At 44.6% G+C, this 20,583-nt stretch overlaps 1 protein-coding gene across 3 annotated transcripts in view; it reads right to left on the reverse strand.

Annotated features, from left to right (window-relative positions):
* Window positions 1-20,583, reverse strand: part of LOC147883725 (NADH dehydrogenase ubiquinone complex I, assembly factor-like protein (DUF185)) — a 137,543-nt gene that overhangs the window by 95,314 nt on the left and 21,646 nt on the right. For all 3 annotated transcript variants that reach the window (XM_087398485.1, XM_087398486.1, XM_087398487.1), the window contains exon 5: window positions 7,011-7,076. In XM_087398485.1, coding sequence (XP_087254611.1) covers window positions 7,011-7,076 — 66 coding nt within the window. The remainder of the gene's footprint in view (window positions 1-7,010; window positions 7,077-20,583) is intronic.

Raw genomic sequence — 20,583 nt, forward strand, 5'->3', positions numbered from 1 at the left:
TGTGTATGTTGTTTATGGGACTGACTCCACCAGTTGACTACAGATAGACGAGATGATCTCGGCCATAAGTGGCTCTAGATTTGGAGAGGATTGGTGTTGTTGAGGAAGAAAATCAGTGTGGAGTGCTACTGGCGCTCAGTCTGATTAGCATATCTGGGTCTCTCTCTCCTTCTCTATAATCTTGACATGTCTTAGCACCAAGTTTGAGCATGAATTTGGTGCTTAGCCTAATCAGTCTATTTGGGTTCCTCTCTCCTTCTCTATAATCAGTCTCTCACATGGAGCCCTCTGCCCGTCCTATCTCCATCCATAGCCTAAGCGAAGATAACTTCCCTATTTGAAATCCTTGGTGCATGTGGGAAAATAGATGTTAGTATAGCTTGGTAGTAAACCCCTCCTCCAAGATTTGCAGACAGTGATCTCTGTAGAAGCCAATACCGAAAGGTCATGAGATGCAAGCTAAGTCTTGTACCTGTAATAGGTCTTCTCTAATGACCTAGTTCATCTCATGGCCCAACAAGGTCCCTTGTGACTTGGAGAAAGCTCCTTGTGGAGATAGATGGTCGGGTGTAGGCACTTTTGCATTTAAGGAGGACAGGCATACGGATGGCAGAGATTGATGCAACAATTCTCGACTCTTGGTGGGAAGGTTTGAGCACCACTTGGACTCTCCATCATTGGTCTAGACAATTCTCAAGGACAAGGGTTCCTCTTTGGATACAATTCCTTCCGAATTTGAGAAATTTATACTATTGCAGGTACTACAGGGTGGGGATTGGCGGCCTCCTGGAAGCTGAGACAAAGAGGGACCGTTGGGATAAGGAGGTCCTAGATAGGCTAGTGTGGCAGAGGATCATGATAGTGGGCCGATTGGGTGAAATGTGGACTATCAACCCTGACACGGTCCTATAAGATCAAGAGGGAGCAGGATGGTGCATTTGGTTAGGGGAGCGTCGTCCTATCTAAGATATTCGATGGGATCTGGGTGAGTGGTTTTGTCTTGCTCGAGTAAGGCACATAGAATGAAACACATGTCTTGTTGTTTCTCCTACATGACCCACATTGGCGGCCGCTTGCAGCTTGAGGCAGCAGCCTAGACCCCCTCGAGAGAGCGTCACTAGGTTGAGAAGGAGGTCCCCCATGAGGTTATCTCTTCCTTTTGCCGCATCTACGGACCAACTTGAGACTACGGAAGATCTCATACTTCTTTGTTATGGTGACTCATGGGCGCCTGCCTATTGGCCCTTGCTTGGAGTAGATGCTAGTGGATGGCAGTTGTCACCGTTGCACAGACAAGGTGCTAGAGACAATACCGCACTGTCTCTTGGGTTCCCTAGTAGTGTAGAGAATTTGGTTAGCAGCTTTGAGGATTGTGGCTAGTACACAGTGGATACAGTGCGACTTCACATAGGGGATGGTCGTGTGGCTCAATGATGGGGGTCATGCTGCCTTGATTGATCCTGCCTCTCCAGCTTAGCAGATTTAGGGCCAACTTGTGGCTAGGATTGAGGCATATGATGCTATGCCTCCCAACCGCATACGCCTTGTGTCTTTGCCACAGGATAGTGTTTGGGAGACGACACCAGCATCACTTACTGGAACATCTAGGTTGCTCGTTGCAGCTTGGTGATGGGAGGATATGAGGTTCCACCAGCAGCCACTCTTGTCACTATCTGACAGGATATTGTTTACATCCTACGTGCCATCTGGGAGCGCGAGACTTCTGGTTCTAGAGAGACCGTCGAAAGGCAGAAGCATTTCTGCAAGGCATGGCCTGCAAGCATTTTTTATGTCCTCAACGCAGCAGTATTCGCTGGATGTATAGCCCACCACCTTGGTTGCTAGCCGCTGGTCCAAAGACTCTTTAGGTAGTGAGTTGGGTTCTGCGAAAACAAGCTGGTTTCTCTTTGTGACAACCAAGTTCCTTTTTTTTTTTCCCATGGTCAGCACCTTTTGGTTTTGCTGATTTGTATGTGTTGGTTATTTCAAGCATTAATAGAAGTTCCTTTTCTCTGGAAAAGAAACGTGGGCATCTGAAACTACAAATTCAGCACCTCATTTGCTTTTGACAGCCTGTCTTTCAAATCATAGGAAGATCATGGACAACATTGCAAATGATAAGCAGCGGTTGGGCTTTGGTCCCGGGATGCAAAACGCGGTTCATTGGCTTTATGAGGATGCCACAACTTCTTGCCTTTTATCTGATGCCCTTCCTTCTTCATGGACTTTAGGTCAATCTGTTTGACAAGGTGTCCTCTATTGCCCTGCTCTCTGTGATTGCTGCACATCCACTATTGATGCATGTGGATGCCCTAGTTTCACAGCAGCGCTTGCATGGTGCTTTCCTGGAGGCCCTCCTTTTGTCAACCAAGCTTATGCTGACGACAACTCCTTCTGTGGAACTCAAAGGATGATGTTAGGCATCTCATGCAAGCCTTGGATTTGTTTGGCCTTGCAGCTGGGCTGAAAGTAAATTTTTGCAAATCAAAACTTTTGATTGGCATTACTTGTTGTGACCTGGTCTCTTGCTTCTTCCTGATCAGGTGGTGCGCCATTTGGGTTATCCTATTGGTTGGCATAATTCTTTGCCACAAGAGAGACTTTGGGTGTTACAAAAGCTGTTTCATAAGCTGGACTATTGGAAATTATCAACCTGGCCACTGCATGTATGTCTTCGGATTGTGCAGCCTATTCTCATGTACGTCTTCGGATTGTGCAGTCATTCCAATTCTATTTGCCGCATTCCTTGGTCTCCTTTGGATATTCAGAAATTTATCACTTATCCTTTCTCTACTTGCCTATACATGATTGGCAGCAACTTTTGGCTCATTTGCATTGGTAACACCCTTCGTTTGCAGCGTATACACTGGATCTAGCTGTTCAATTTTCCTTTAGCACATCTTCAACCTCGAAAACCGTATTTTCTGCATTGCCTGGCAATTTCTATGGTGGATGATGTAGTGGATGGTCAAGGTTGTGTCCTTTCTTTTTCACAAGCCCGGAGCAATTTTTCTTGGGTCCATATCATAGGTCTGTTTCGCCTACTTTTTCCAATATGTTGCAACCTTTCCTGCCGGTCCCGCATTTGTTTGTTTCTCTTCCACAATTGCATTGGAAGTTTGATAGAGCACTCCCAAGCTCGTTTTCTTTTGGTAACCTTTCTGCTAAGAAAGCATCTTTTACTACCGCAGCTATGGATTCAAGAGCATGCAATCATTTATGGCATCTCGATAAGCCCTTTGCTTGGTGGAAGGATTGCCTTTGACGAATCTAGGGCAATAAGCTTCCTCTCAAGCAGCGTAGTTTCTTATGGTGATCTTTGGTGGGGGCCTTACCGCTTGGATCTTTGTTGGCTACCAGACATACAGCCTCCTCAGCATGAAATGTATGTTCAAATTCTAGGGAGTCTGTGCATAATCTTTTCTGGACTTGCCCTGTCGCTCGTGAATTTCTTCCCAGGCTGAGAGCTAGTCTTCGTGCTCGTTTTCCGGGGATGTCCTTTGACATGAAGTTTTGCTTATTTGGCAAATATGCCTCTAGGCAAGATTATGATCAGTTCTTCTGTTGGTGCCGTTACTCGGCTTAGTGGTCGTTATATCATGCTTGTAACATTCAATTGTACGAGCACTCTCAGTTGGATATTATCACTTCTTCCGTGCCTCCTTGCATCGATCTCTCCAAGATGCACATTCTCCTAGAGACCTTACTTTGGGCCCGTTAGAAGTCTTTTACTACTGTTTTTAGTTTTAAGTAGTAGTTGTCTCGTTTTGAGACAGCTATGAATGTATATTCTTTCTAATGAATACTGCTTCTTACAAAAAAAAAGTTTGTGTAACAGAAAGAGAGAGAGAAATAAAGAAAAGAAAGTCATATTAATATCCGCAGGACCGCAGGAGACCTCACAGGTCTATGGGACAAAGTACAAAATGTCCAAAAGACTTAGAACATCTAAATAAGCCAGAGGATCGAGGACTGCACATGGCATCTTAGCTCGATTATTATATCACACCGATACATACTAGGACTATAAAACTAATTGAAGTGGCCTTCATAACATCACTTTAAGACTGAGAGTCTTTAGGTTTAGATTTGAAATCTCTAATTAGTGTTGTTCCATATCAATACACAGCCCATTTTCCAGCTTTATGTGCATCCTTCATTTTGGTGAGCTCGACACTCCTCTGCTTGAGCTGAGTTAAGGTGAGTTCCTCAAAGATCCAGATTCCAAATCCTTGTGCCCTTCAACTTGTTTGTCTGTCGAAGAATCTTAATTCTTCCTGCTCTCTCCTTGAAAAACACTTGTACTTGCATTCCTGTTTGAGAGAGACAGCTGATATCGTTATGATCCCACTCTACTTGTGATATTTCCTTCTTGAGACATGCAATCCTCTCCTCTGTTGTGTAATCTTCTTCTTCATTAAAAGGGCCAAGGCGATCCTTGGGCAGCCCTCCAATGCGTAGTATCTTCTTATTATGTGCTATAGTTATTATGTGCTATAGCCTGCTGCTCTTTTACTTCTGTGTACAAATCTACTTTGTTGAGTTTATTGTCCTCAACAATAGCCATCTCTTCCTTGGCTGAACTCACCTGGGTGTTGATCATTTCCTTGACCTTGGAGACAAGAGTTGGTGCTGGTGGAAATGTGCTGAATTTCTCCATAGCTTTTGCAATAATTTCTTGCTTGCCTTTGTTCTCCATCTCGTTCACCTTTCTGCTAAGAGCTGCAACCAGCACCTGAGCTCTCTGACTTCATGCTCCAAGTGGTACATGTGCTCTTGAGGGTCTAATCCGATCCTTTTCCTGTACGTCAAAGTATAGGGACTGGGTGTTGCTGCAATGTTGGAGTAAGAGGGCTTACTAACGGGGGTCGTGGCGAAAGTCTTCACCTTCAGGAAATCCATGGTGGCCTTGCAGATTCTCCAAGCCCTTCACTGAAGCTAACCCCCCAGGCTGAGCCAAGGGCTCAGCTCAGCCGAGGGTAACAAGCTGTACAGAGGTCGACGACCTGTGTATGGGCTAGGTGGTACGGACGACGGTGACGAGCTGTGTACGACGACTTGCTGTATGGTGCTGCTGAACAGCCTATTGTACAAGCGGCGGTGATGTACGGGCGGTGTATGGACGGCGCTGCTGTATGGGGGGGAGAGGCGGGAGAGAGAGAGAGAAGTAGAAGTAGAAGTAGAATTTTATTATCATCCTCGGGGGGCCAAAAATGACCAATGGGCCCTAATCCTCAATACAAAAATCTCCTCCGTTGTGGAGGGGTCAAGAATTTTCAAGTTCTTGATGGTACAAAAAAAGACGAGTGACAAAAGATCCCAACGCTACCAGAGAGGCAGTGGAGAGAACTGACGAGATCTGAGTGGTGTCTGTCAGTATCTGCTGATAGTCGTCTCTATTGTGTGCATATCAGGGACAGTGTAGGGCTATATGTACCTCTGTCTCTACTGTCTGCGAATCACAGAATCTGCAAACTCTGACATGTCGCGGTAGATTTAGCCAAGCTCCTGTCTCTATTGCCAAGGTATGTAACCGTGTGCGAAATCTGGCAATATTCCTGCAATAGAGAAGAGGTATGGGAGTACTGATGTATGGCTAAGCAGGGGCATCTGGTGTCATGAAAGATGACCAGCATAAAGGATTTATTTAATCTTGATAGTATTCTAGCTTGGTCCTCTTTTCTGCTGTTAACCATTGGGTTTGTAGAGTGCATAGTAGGGACAACTGGAAGTCTTGCATCTTGACCTTTTCACGAGGCATAGTCAGGTATGATTCCACTTTCCATCCGCTGAACCATTTCCTTATATCTGTCTCCCATCCTGTGCAGATGATCTTGCTTTTATGATTCTTCTGAAGTTTCATACTAGCAGTCCATTCTCTATGTGGCAATCATTCTTTTGGCATTTGTTGTACTTCCACTAGGTACTGCATCACTCTGATCAGTGCATGGAATTCAATTGGCCACCTGCCCGTTTCCAATAAGAGGACTGAATAAGGGGTAGTTGCCTTGACTCCTAGATGTCTTCGTAGAAAAGCTTTCTGCATTTTTTCAATCTCATTCCATGTGGAGAGAGAGATGCTGCCCCCCCATACTTCTACTCCATATAACACTGTTTGAACCACATATGCATCAAACAACATATTCCGAATCTTCCAATTCCAGGTGTCAGTGTGCCTACAGTCGTTTTCAAATTGATAGTACTTCCCCCAACCTGTATCCAGCCTTCTTTGTGCACATTGCCACCATCTGTGATCGGCTGGTATGTCGATTTCCAAATATTTAAAGGTATCGACATATTCAATGGGCTGCCCCTCAAAGCTGATAACCAGGGGATGTTCAGGTCGGGTGGTGCATACTGCCATCATTTTGGTTACTAAATTCTTGCACAAAAGTCCTCTACATAGATATAAAACTTTATGTACTGCCTCTATAAGTTGACTTGAAGAAATGTAAACAAACTACTGGAAAAAATAATCACATCAAATCATAGAAACACATATTTAAGAAAATCCTACCTTTACCACCCCCAAAAAAAAAGTGGTGTTTTTAATCCGCACATTGAGCATAAAAGGTAGGCTTGCACAAATAATTAAAGCTGAAGACTTGGCTGCAACTATGGAGGATATTCTAATGACTCCATTAGAAGAGACTATATCAAGAAAAATGGTCAAAAGAATGGACTGCTCCTTGTTTGGACAAAAGAGGTATTGTGATACAAACAAGGTTTTGCAGTAGCATGGCAATACATTCAGGTTTCTGGAGGAAATGGAAGTCAATCTTCCCGAAATTGCTCATCGCAGAAATCTACAAAACCTAGCTCATCAGCGCACGCAGACCAACTAACAGATACACCTATCCAAAAAAGCATTGCCTTCAGAAAGGAAACCATTCATAAAGGTTTGCAAACCTATAGAACAAAAAATCACTCAGCAACCTGCTACTTGGCTTGTATATGCATGCTCCTCTATAACTAGACAAAAGACTTGTCTATGAAGTGGATAAGCATACCTGTAAAGGAACCTCTGAATTGTGACTCCTCAGTATATATTCAGCAAGTGCATAACCATACCATGGCTGGCATAAAGAAAAACAGATTACAGATCAAAATTTCTAAACCTGATCCCAAAATAGAAGCCATAAAAAATGGGCGTGAACAATTAGTTCCTATGCAACGAAATAACAATCAGATAAGAAGAAAGCAATTTCACGATTATCCATCTGAAAAAGCTCTGAATGGTCTTTAACACCTCAAACACAGGTGACTAAAAGAGAGCACAGCCGACATTTGAGCAAGACCTTTAAAGCCTCCCTTTGTCTACCCACCTCCCTCCCAATGACACTATAGTTATACACTATAGTTATACTGCAGTGACAGCTTTCTTGGAATCCTCCCTCAACTTGAAAATTGAAATACATCAAAAAAGAATACGGCAAGCCTTTCTTACATATAAACCAAACAATCCCACCAGTGAGGAGAGGGCATCCCTTGACTGTTAACTACATCTTATAGGAAAAAAAATAACCCAAACGATTCCTGACAATTGAGAAAAGGGTGTCCCCCTTGACTGCAAACCCTGCATTAACCAATAATTGCTTTCTTAAGGTTAAATGCATTCCCTTCCTGCCCTAGCACAACAAAATGTAATGCTTCAAATATACTTCCTCCTTCATATCTCAATGGAGAAATGACATTCAGCTAAAAACAAAAAAACGTATGGTGGCTTCTCTTGAAAACCCCCCCTCCCCTCCCGATATACTTCCTATGGAATGCCCCCAACCCTTAATTTGTCTAATCACTTTACAAGGATCTTGTTTAGTACAGCAGGGGAGAGAGAGAGAGAGAGAGAGAGAGAGAGAGAGAGAGAGAAGAAAAGAAAGACATATCTATTGGCATCTTTGGGAGTCCTATGAGGCATACTACAATCAAAAAAGGAACTCATAGAAGCCACTGTGGGTTGAGGCAAAGGGCGCCCTAAGGCCCTTGCTCAGTGCTATGCTAAAAATTTCAAAAACTCAAAAACTCAAGCACTCAAAACTACTGCTGGGAAAACATATCCACGTGCCATGGTGGCTCTCCGGTTGGCCGCAAAGATGTCATGTATCAAAGTCTATTGAGTCATCTCTCGCTGCTTGTGGCAAGGGAGCGTGATCTTTGTATCTGGTAGGCCATATCAAGTGTGAGACCTCGGCTCGGGCGGGGTCCCCTCTGAGTAGAGTTGGGAGGAGCTGGACTTCCAGCATGTGTGCCTTGATCAGCCTTTGCATCATGTGTGGTCTATGTGTCTCTGGCTCTACTCCACGCCATTTCTTCCCACTGATCCATGCTGCCCTCGTGTCGGCTATCTCCTCCTCTACTCCCCTATCTCCCGGGGCTGACTTGAATGCACAGAATTATGTGACATTACCCTATGCTCGGCTCGTCTGTCTCTTGTGGCATAGTCCCCTCCTGTTGCCTGATCAGCTGCAATAAGGCCTCTGCGTCCCCGCATCTCCATCAAATAAAGTCCAATGCAGACCAGGTCATGGAAGTGGATCACCCGAGAGAGTGGCTCAAAACTGTGCCCTCTTGAAAGAAACAATGATACCGTCATTGGATCTCACAGTAGGCGGGGCAAGTACATTGGAAGTGCTCCTCTGTCTCCACCTCTGCCAGTGTGCATAATCTACAAATCCGCTGCTCTCTAGGTGTGCAAGTGGCTCTCCCTGCCTCAGCTAATGGGATAAGACCCATATCTGTCCAATGGCAATCCTCAGTGCATGTGAGACCCATTTGTCCTCCAAATACTGGGACCTAATAATCACTCCATCCTCTGATACTCTCTTAAAGTAACCACGGTAATCATGGTAATCATGGTAAAACTCAATCTTGGTGTGGAACTCTTGGTTCCCTCCCCAAGTCCATGATGTACAAAGCTTGAGTAGAGCCAACCGTATAATATGGTTAATCTCATCTCATGGGAACTCAAGGGACGGGGCATCTAAGTTATACTGAGAGGGAGGAAGGCGGTCCATCTAAATATCCTAATTGTCAAACCATATGAATATGTGTGCGTACCAAGCTGAGCTAACCCCACTCTCGACTAGTTGGCTGGATGTCTCTAATGCCAACCTCCATAGCCTCAAGCTAGTCAAGGCCCATACCTTATGAAAACATGTCACTGTCTGGAAGATGGCATCAAGCTGAAGTGGTGTCATAGCGAACTTTGTAGGCCATCTTTTGGTGGTTCTAGTGATGCCCTATAGGCCATGGTATGTGCCTTGTAGGCATAAGTGTAGGCACTTATAGTGTTAGTGCCTTCTATGCCACATAGGACACTTAGTCCTATGTGACACCTAGGACACTTGGTCCTAGGCCTAGATACAAGTACTTTGTACTTGTGTTTAGGAACCTTATCTATCTATCTAAGTTTGACGTGACTTCTCTTCGACTCGTCCTGTACCTGCACTCTCACTCTCTCTCTTCGTTTGGCATCTACAGTGGTATCAGAGCAAGTTTTGCTCTAGCCCTCTAGCTCTCCTCAGCCCCGAGCCTCCATTGCTCATTGGAGATTTTTCTGCCCTGCTGGTCGACAAGCAGGCGTCATACAGTCCGTACCTTCTGTACCTTCCGTACAGTTTCTGCGTACATTCCCAGATCTGGTTCGAGGCCCTTCAGCGCTATCTGCTCCGTCGCACCTTCAGAGTCGTACCTACATTCAATTCGTACCTGCGCATCGAGGGTCGCCATACGCCATACGCCATACTGCAGTCGTGCATCGCAGTACACTTCGCCGTACCTTCAGTGGATCACCGTACTCAAATCGCCGTACGCCGTACTGTAGCCGTTGCATCGCCGTACTCTGCACCTAGATCTGCGCCGTATATCAGTCGTCAACTGTATCTGCGCCGTCAACTGTACCTGCACCGTACCGTACGTTGCGCTGTACTCCATCTGTACGTCGTACTGTACCGTACGCCGTTTCGTACCTTCGCTAAAATCAGGTCCTTGGTCTCACTGCAGTCATCTACAGACATTTGCCGATTTGGGCCTTTTGCAGGACATTGGAAAATTTGGGGTTTTCATTTCCTTTCACCTCCTTTAATTGCAATTTCTTGCAAGAAATTGGAGTTTTGGGATTTGTTCTGCAACTTCTTGTTTAGATTGCAGTACATTGGGTCAGATTGCAGGACATTCAGTTACATTTGCAGGACATTGAGTCAGATTTGCATGCATTGGGTCACATTTGCAAAATTTCAGCAAAATTTGGGGATTTTCTGAATTTGCCCTCTTTTTGGCCTATTTGCCCTCAATAAATTTGGGGCTTTTGCCAAATTTGCTGTTTTTGCAGTGAACATTGCCTATCACAGTCACATTTGGGTCAGATCCGCATTTGCCCTTTGATTTGGGTCAGAAATTTGCAGATATTTGCTGTCATTTTTGGGACGGCCAGCTTTTTGCAGTGATAGCCTTGAGGCTTTTGGTTTTTCAGGTCTTTTACAGGTTATCACAGTTGCTATGGCTTGGAACAATCAAGATTTATTTGGAGTTCTTCGTGAAGATGATAAGTTGGATGGCACCAACTATCCGATGTGGTCTTATCTCATGAAACATATTCTTGTTGCAAAGCATTTGTGGAATATTGTTTCTGGGGCTGATCTGAGGCCAGCCAATGCTACAGTGGTTGGTTCTACTGCTGCACCTTCTCAGTCTAGATGGGATGCAAGAGATGCAAATGCACATTCATGCATTGCTTTATCATGCAAGAGAATCATTATTCCACACATCCGTTCTTGCAGGACAGCAAAGGATGCTTGGGATAAATTGGCTTCTCTATATCAGATTCGCAATGAAGCTCATGTTGCATATTTGAGAAGGCAATTACAGGAAGTGAATATGAATGAAGGTGAGTCAATGGATGCATATTTGACAAAGGTCAAGGACCTCATGGAACAGCTTGCCAACATTGATGAGGTGGTGCCAAATTCACGGCTTGTCAGTACTACATTGAATGGACTACCAGATACATATCAAGGGTTTGCTACAACCCTTCGATTAGTGGCCATGGGTAATCCAGACCACTATTCTTTTAATCAGCTAGTTACTTTGCTTTTGCAGGAAGAGCAAAGTAGAGCTAACAGACAAGCCATTATTGCTGATCATGCATTTGCTTCACAGCAGACAGGAAGAGGCAAGGCTTCCAAGCCTATGGGCAAGCCAAAATCTGCACACAGCAGCTGCAATTCCTCTACGCATAGCAGCTGCAATTCCTCCCATGCATCTAAAAATACAGCAGATAAGGGAAAGAAGAAAAGATGCAACTATTGTCGCAAGCCTGGACATGACATTTCAGAATGCAGGAAGCGCATTGCTTCGGAAAAAAAGAAAGCAGGATTGACAGTTAATGCCTCACATGCCATTGAATCCCATGAGCCAGCAGATGCTTCACATGCACATGCTCTTCAGGATGATTGGGCATGGTCTGTCCATTGCTCATTTGATCCCTCCAAAGCTGATGCACTCTTTGCTGCTAATGATGCTCAGTCCTGGTACTTTGATAGTGGAGCTTCCAAGCATGTCACATCTTGCAGACAGTTGTTTCATTCTCTAGCTGATGCACCTAGAGGGGGGACTGTTACATGTGCCAATAATGCTTCATATGCTGTAAAAGGAGTTGGAGATGTGCAGCTCACATCCATTTCCACCCATCTTGTCACTCTGACAAATGTTCTTTTTGTGCCTCGAATTGAAGTCAACTTGATTTCAATTTCAGCAATTGCTACTTCAGGTTTCAGAGTAATTTATGATGGCTACAGATGCCTAGTATATGATCTTCGTGATGACAATGCCATAGTTCGCACTGGCACTTTGCAAAAAGGGCTTTATCACCTTGATCATCATTCAGCTGCACTTTCTACTGAAGCATTGGCTATTACAGATTCACAGCTTGCTGAAACTCATCTTTGGCATGAGAGAATGGGCCATCTCAATTATAGAGCTCTTGCAAAGCTACACTCACAGCAGATAGCAAATGATGTACCTCAGACTCACACAGTTTCTAAATATGTGTGTGACGGTTGTCTTTTGGGTAAGATGCATCGATTTCCTTTTCAAAAGAATTGTCCAAAACTCTCACAAAGGAAATTGCAGCTAGTACACAGTGATGTCTGTGGCCCAATGAGGACAAATGCCATTGGAGGATACAAGTATTTCATGACTCTCATTGATGATTTCACAAGGTATTGCTGGGTATATCCTTTGAAGGCCAAATCTGAAGTTTTCTTATGCTTTCAGAGATGGCTGAATATGGTTGAGAATGAATCAGGATGCAAGCTTGTCACCCTCAACACAGATAGGGGGGGGTGAGTATATGTCAAAGGAGTTTGATGCATTTCTATCCTCACGAGGCATTATTCACTCATGCACTACTCCTTACACTCCTCAACAGAATCCTGTTTCTAAAAGGAAAAACAGGTCCACAATGGAGATGGCCAGATGCATGCTTAAGGCCAAGTCTTTGCCCAATAAATTTTGGCTTGATGCAGTAATGTGTGCCAACTATGTGCTGAATAGATCACCTACACGAGCATTAAAGACTATTACACCTTATGAAGCATGGAAAGGCAGGAAGCCTTCACTTTCACACATGAAAGTTTTTGGGTCTCTTGCATATGTTCATGTACCATCTCAGCTGAGACATAAGCTTGATGACAAGGCAATCAAATGCATATTCATTGGTTACAGCTAGGAGAGCAGAGGGTATCGGTTATATCAACCAAATACTGGGAAGATTATTGTTAGTAGAGATGTGATCTTTGCTGAACATTCAGCTTCTTCTCTTGTGGACTGCAAACCAAAGCCAGATATTGACATGCTTGATGCCTTTGAATCTTGGTTACCTCTACCATCATCAGAAGAGGATTTTGAGCAGCAACATGAGCCTCCTGCAGGCCCTCCACTAAGCAATAATCAGCCACCACCTCATGCTGATTTGCAGGTTTCTCTTCCGGCACAAAATGATCCCACTACTCATGATGCAGTCATTGAAGAAAGAGCTGCCAATAGACAGCAAAGGCAAGTTCCCAGATGGCTTCTTGACACATTGAGGGACAGCAAACAAGATCAGCCTTTTGCTGCCCGGACAAGATCAGGGAATAGACAGCATGGTCACTTTCTTGAGTTTGCACTCCTTGCGACAGCTTGCAATGAAGAGCCTTTGTGCCATAAAGATGCTTTTGACAGCAAAGAGTGGATGGATGCAATCAAAGCTGAGTTACAATCTATTGCCAAAAATGACACTTGGGAATTAGTACATCTCCCACCTGGCAAGCATGCCATTGGAACGCAGTGGGTCTACAAATTAAAAAGAAAATCTGATGGCAGCATAGATCGATACAAAGCTCGTCTTGTTGCAAAAGGGTATGCCCAACAACAAGGCATTGACTTTGAGGAGACATTTGCTCCCACATCCAGAATTACTACCATTCGATGTGTCATTGCCATTGCAGCCCATCATCATTGGTAAGTGCACCAACTTGACATCAAGACTGCCTTTCTTCATGGGGATCTGCAGGAAGAAGTCTATGTCACACAACCTCCTGGCTTTGAGGTTGTTAATTCTGAAAATAAGGTATGCCGGCTTAGAAAAGCTCTTTATGGTTTGAAGCAGGCACCCAGGGCATGGTATGCCAAAATTCATGCACACTTACTATCCCTTGGTTTTTCCCTTGGTTTTCAGAATAGTCCCACAAAACCCACTCTTTATTTCTGTGGGAGTGGATCTGATTTTTTAGTGCTGATTTTATATGTGGATGATATGCTTATCACGGACCCAGATACTCAGCAAATTGCAGCTTTCAAGGCTGATTTGCAGCAGATTTTTGACATGTCAGACATGGGACAGCTCCATTATTATTTGGGCATTCAGTTTGCTCATGTTGAGGGGGGTATCATGATGTCTCAATCCAAGTATATTGGACAGCTCCTTGATCGTTTTCAGTTTGAGGATTGCAAGCCAATCTCTACTCCAGTGGACCCTGGCTTCAAATTCTCAGCTCACGATGGGAGCCCACCATGTGATATCACTCTTTATCAGCAGGCTGTTGGATGCCTTATTTATTTATGTCACACCAGACCTGACTTGCAGTCTGCAGTATCTCAGCTCAGCAGATTCATGCACATGCCCAGTTCACAGCATTGGCAGGCAATGAAGAGAGTCTTCAGATATCTCAGAGGCACTCACGATTTAGCCCTCTTCTATGGTGATCAGGGTTCACTTACCATGCATGCTTACACGGATAGTGACTGGGCAGGACGTTCCGACACCAGAGTGCCACATACTGGCAATTGTTTTTTGCTTGGCAATTCATGTATTTCTTGGCTCAGCAAGAAGCAACCACAGTTGCCACGTCTAGTTGTGAGGCTGAGTACAGGGCAGCCTTCACCGCTACAGTAGAGTGTGTTTGGCTTCGACAGTTACTTACAGATCTTGGTATTTGCCAGACATCCTCCACTATTGTCTACACTGACAGCCAGAGTGCTTTGGCCATTGCGCGTAACCCAGTGTTTCATGCGCGTACCAAGCATATTGAAGTTCACTATCATTATGTTCGGGAGCGGTTGTCAGCAGGAGACATAGAGTTGTCCTATCTTTCCACAGAGGACAACATCGCAGATATGTTTACAAAGGCACTTCCTCGTCCCAAGTTCGAAGTCTTCCGACAGGCTTTACACTTGGTTCCTTTGTTACATGATCTGACATTCCTTGTACATTCATAGGTGGCTATATCCTTTTGGATGAACATGTGCCACCATGACCAAAAACTACCATGTATTCTGAGACGTTGCCAGAGTACTTCAGCCCATCCCATGGAGGGGGGTTTGTAGGCCATCTTTTGGTGGTTCTAGTGATGCCCTATAGGCCATGGTATGTGCCTTGTAGGCATAAGTGTAGGCACTTATAGTGTTAGTGCCTTCTATGCCACATAGGACACTTAGTCCTATGTGACACCTAGGACACTTAGTCCTAGGCCTAGATACAAGTACTTTGTACTTGTGTTTAGGAACCTTATCTATCTATCTAAGTTTGACGTGACTTCTCTTCGACTCGTCCTGTACCTACACTCTCACTCTCTCTCTTCGTTTGGCATCTACAAACTCTGCCTGTATGATTTGATGAGGGACCGAGAGCTTACTCCGAATCATCCTAGACCCCATAGTCACCTGTAGCCTCATGACTCTTCGCCCATCAGTCGTCATAGGTCGCTCACCTAGAAGGGCCTTGAATACATAGCTGAGCCAAAGCTCCCTACCCTCGTGTGAGTTGTGCTCTGGCTACATGAGTCATCGTGAAAACTAGCCCCGCAAGAAGACTGCTCCTAGATAATTGTATGACTACATGCTCTCAATCGGCTCCCCTTGGTAAGTGATGTTGTGTCAATGAAGTACTACCCATGAGGTGTTGATGATCATAACCTTGATCTTGCCAAGGTTGGTTGGCACAGAGCCTCTAGGTGTCTCTGTAGGCTTGCCGCCAAAGAGAAAATGAGTACTATGTCATCTGTGTACAGCAGTATCTATATCATCAGGTCAGCGAACAAAGATCCCTCCCCTCCTAGGCAACATCCAATGTAGAACCCAAAGAGTGTGAGTGAGAGAGAAAGAAAGAATGAAAGAATGAAAGAAAAAAAGATGTATTAACGTCCACAAGAGGCCTCGCGGGCCTATGGGACAAAGTACACAGAAAAGCAAACTCATACAAGCCTCAATGGGCTGAAGCAAAGGGCACACTAGGACCCTTGCTGAGTACTAATCTATGCTAACAAAATCATGATCATGAATAGAAATAGTCAACTGCAACTGCATAATGGATCAGATCAATCTATCTAGTATCAGGTACAAACTAAAAAAACAAGTCAATCTCCGCGCTGGGACTCGGAAACAAAATCAGAAACCGTAGCCTGGTACAGTGATTGTCTCTGGTGGGCTGCAAAGATGTCTCGTTTCTGTGTTTGTCGAGCTGTCTCGCACTGAGAGAGAGAGAGAGAGAGAGAGAGAGAGAGAGATGATTGGATATGATATGATTGTATTAAAGTTCGTGTGACACCCTCACACACACATTTTTTTTGGGGGTGAAAACATTTTTGGATTATATTACAAAGTAACTATCCCAAAATGGGATATGTCAAAGTACATAAGTCCCAAACTAGATAGCTGGAAAACACATCAAGAGAAAATCTCAATGTAGACAAATATACATCATACTCTTTGTAGTGAGTTTGCACGCAATCAAATAGCGATTACTGCAAAGAGCGACGAAAGAAAACAAAAGTACATAAGTCCCAAAAGATAGCTGGAAAATACATCAAGAGAAAATCTCACTGTAGGACAAATATACATCATACTCTATGTAGTGAGTTTGCAGGCAATCAAATAGAGATTGCTGCAAAGAGCGACGAAAGAAAACAAAAGTAGAAAAACTAGGATCACCATAGACTCTGTGGTTTCTATCTTTCCAGAGAGTCCAAAGTGCCCAATAATGAACCCAAGAAAAGAACAAGTCAAACTCTAATCGACGAAGATAAATCCCAAAAAGCATATTCTATCAGAAATAGGTTATCCTGAAGACCTACATCATGTCGAGGATGTGGGAAACGATCACTACCAGCCAGAGAGAAGTCCAACACCGAAGAAACTCACTGAGGAAGGATGGCAAGCACTCTATCAACATGAGAAGCGACTTCGCCAAGACACTGAAGATGCACTACGACAAGTGACGTCAACTTGGAAGCCACCTATATCTCCCGCGGACGAGGAGCCTATGATTACATTAGATTCAATGGAGGCATGGAAGCAACATGTGCAGGACCTTGAGCAAGAACTTGAGTACATGCGCAATATGTGTAACATACAACTCGAGTACTAAAGGAGCTGACTGAAGTCACAAAAACGCATAGCAAAGATGAAGATGATGATGAAAGCGACAACAGCAGCCGTCGGACGCCTCCGGTAATGAGCGTGGAAGAAGCAAAACAAGACATCAAAGAAAGAACAAGCATCATGTGAAGACTTCATTGCAGCGACACCATGACACTAACCCTTTGCATGAGTCCAGTGATGATGGAGACAACATGGGGAAGGCCATCCTGAAAGCACTCAAGCTTTGGGATAAAAAGAAGTCAGGTAAGATCAATCACAAAACTTTTACCCAAAGTATCATGGTAAAAGAGATGGACATGCTTTACTTGCTTGGATTAGTTCCTTCAACCAATACTTTTTGGGGGAGCAATACCAGGAGATGGAGAAGGTGAAACTTGCTACGAGTCACATGACGGGCAATGCACAATTATGGTGGAGTGTACTTGCGAAAAGCACACGCGTTCCGAATGTTGGAAAGGTCACCTCCCCATCTGTAAGCCCCCATATGAGGAGAGCGTGGGGGAGGGAGACCTAGGGCAAGATGTGCCCAAGAGAAAAGAAAGAGAGGGGGCTGCCACATCGGCAGCACCTCACATCAAAGAGACCAGCATGGCTGCAACGCACGGAACTTGTGGAAGGAGCTGATGGTGGGGATAGCAAGTCCTGGATCTAACCTGGCAGGAGGTCAGTCAGGAGCAGCAAACATGGCAGGGGATTGCACAGATGAAGGCGCCTATGTGGAGGGCATCTGTGTGCACATGGACAGCCTGCAACAGAGCCTACAGGTGGCGCAACCATGGAAGGGAGCAGCAGCACCTGGGTCGGCCATTGGCTGAGGCTGGTGGGTCTGGTTGGAGCCAGCAAATCAGGCCTGGAGATGGGCTGGCCAGGGGGGCTGAATCCTGCAATAAAAGGAGGGCTTTATGCCCTGGAACAAAGGCTGCAGAAGGGCCTAGAAAAGACCCTTATATAGGGCCCTGGTTGGGCTGGTAGAGGCAGCCAACCAGATCGGTTTTAAGGGCAGACAAAAGTCAGCCAGGAAGGGGTCTGCTAGTCGGTTTTTGCAGCAGGCCTTGGGGCCTATAAAAGGAGAGGCCCTGGGCCTCATAATTCATTCAACAGCTCAGCCATCAGAGGAGCAGCAGGAGCAGCTATACTCACACCCTCAGGCCTACATCCAAGAGGCAGAGGAGACTAGGAGTTGCTGCAGACAGAGTTCGTCTAGGGCTGGACCTTGGCTGTCTTCTAGGGCAGCAAGGTGTTTGGATCTGGACAGAAAGTCTACTTACGCTCGAGGTGGAGCACGCGGGCTCGAGCCTAGAGATAGCCGGCAGATAGGAGAAGGACCTTGTGGTAAGATCAATGGACCACACCCATTGGTGGGACTCTAGATCTATCTCTTTTGTATTGTGTCCATAGCTTTGGACAGAAATATATTACTTTGGTGTCTTCTATATTTGGCCGGTTCGTTGTCTATTGATGAGTCTGCACACCTATGCTATGAACATAAGTTTAAGAAGTTTGTGATTCCACACCCCACACCACACTGTGTGAGCTCCTAGGCTGTTCTATCAGTCTTCCGCTGTGAGTACCCGCTGTTGGTCGATTTCTAACACCGAAGACATGGGAAGCATTCCAAGACAAAATTAAGAAGTGCTTCCTACCTTCACAATTCAAAAAGGATACTCGTAGGCAATGGCAAAGAATGAGGCAGCTGGACAATGAAAGCGTGGATGCATACACTCAATTACAGACCATAAAAAAAGTACCACGGAAGGAGCAATGTCGTACCTTTATTGAGGGTTTGCGCCCTACTATTCATGTTGATATGCACATGCTTCGACCATATATAGCTTCTGATGCTATCGATTTGGCATTAGAATCAGAAAGGAAACAAGTAAGAATCTTTGCTACTCGCACTCCTCGAGCAAAGAAACATAAGGAGGGCCCAACTGGTAAAGTTGATGGTAAGTCTAATTGGAAGCTTGCTAAATCAAATATAAATCAAAGAACTGGTATACTTGTCAAGTGTTATAGTTGCAAGGAGAAGGGGCACTATTCTTTTAAATGTCCAAATAACCCACTTGCTACACACAAGCCAGGTACTTAGGGAAAGAATACTAACAACAACAATGGAGGCAATGGAGGACGCATCAATGGCCTTACTAACGGTAATGGCCAATGCAACTCTGCATTGGCCTTACTAACGGTAATGGCCAATGCAACTCTGCATGAGTCAACTACATCGATGATATTTGCTGAAGGATCCTAGGATGAATCTTTCAAGCAAGAGGGCAAAGATGAGGAAAAAACCGAGGACATCGACTACATTCCTTTAGGTAAGTGCTCTTCAGGTAAAAGTGCATCTCTTTTTCATATTTCTTTGTTACGCATGACTGCATCATTACACCGAAAAGAATGTAATGTTTGGTTTGGCGACGAAAGCACCCACGATTTCATTACATATCGTTTAGTTAAGAAACTAGGTCTTCCATCCATCAAAACAAAATACAAAGTCGAATCAGCTTTTCAAGGATCACATTACAATTGTTCGCAAATGGTGAAGGATCTTGAGGTGATTATAGGGCCATTAGCCAAGAGGCGTGATTTCTTAGTCGCTAGTTTGCGCGAGCAAGATCTTATTCTTGGGATGCCCTGGCGCGTCAATCGCAAAGCCAAACCTGATTATCTTGAGCGCACTGTTACCGTGACTCACGACACTGAGTCCATGATTTTGGAATGTGACAAGAGCCTTCCCTCTTGGCCTTTATTGTCGCATACCCAACTAAAAGAGCTATGCGCAAACATGACAAAACATATCTTGTTATGGTCAACAAGGTCGAGGATAGTCCCTCGATTGAAAAACCTAAGCAAGAGCCTCTTGATCCTTTTCTAGCTACCTATGCTGATTGTTTTATGGAAGACTTACCCCCTGGCCTTCCTCAGTCTAGACCTGAGGACCATCATATTGATCTTATCCCAGGTAGTGCTCCACCATGCAAGGCACCATATAGACATAATCCTACTGAGCAACAAGAGATTCAATCCCAAATAGAAGACCTTTTGGCTCAAGGCTTGATTCGACCCAGTAGTTCACCATTCGGGGCACCTGTTCTTCTTGTCAGAAGAAAAATGGGACTTTTGGGATGTGCATTGATTATCGTGCCTTAAATGAAGAATCGATACCCCATTCCCAGAGTCGACAACCTTCTTGACAAGTTGAAAGGAGCCACAATATTTAGCAAAATCGATCTTAAGTCAGAATATCATCAAGTGAGAGTGATCAAGCCCAATATTTTCAAGACTGCTTTTAGGACCCAAATAGTCACTACAAATTCCTTGTTATGCCTTTTGGCTTGACTAATGCACCTACCACATTTAGTTGGATGATGAACCGTATTTATCTACCCTATCAGGACATTGTGGTAGTTTTCTTCGATGATATCATGGTTTATAGCAAGAGTCGAGAGGAACATGAGAAACACTTGCATCTTGTTTTCTCCCTCTTACGTGAGAACCAACTCTATGCCAACCTAGAGAAAAGTCCACTTTTCTGTAGGCCATCTTCTCCCGATCGTATTGATGTCCTCTGGGCCCTAGTATGTGCCATGTAGCTTTAGTTATTGGCACTTAGGTCACCTAGTACTTTAAGTGTCTTATGACACCTAGTACTAGTGGTACCCTAGG

Source organism: Dipteris shenzhenensis, chromosome 27 (genome assembly GCF_047967505.1).
Source record: "Dipteris shenzhenensis isolate YYH24624 ecotype China chromosome 27, Dip_SZ_1.0, whole genome shotgun sequence".
Taxonomy (NCBI): Eukaryota; Viridiplantae; Streptophyta; class Polypodiopsida; order Gleicheniales; family Dipteridaceae; genus Dipteris; species Dipteris shenzhenensis.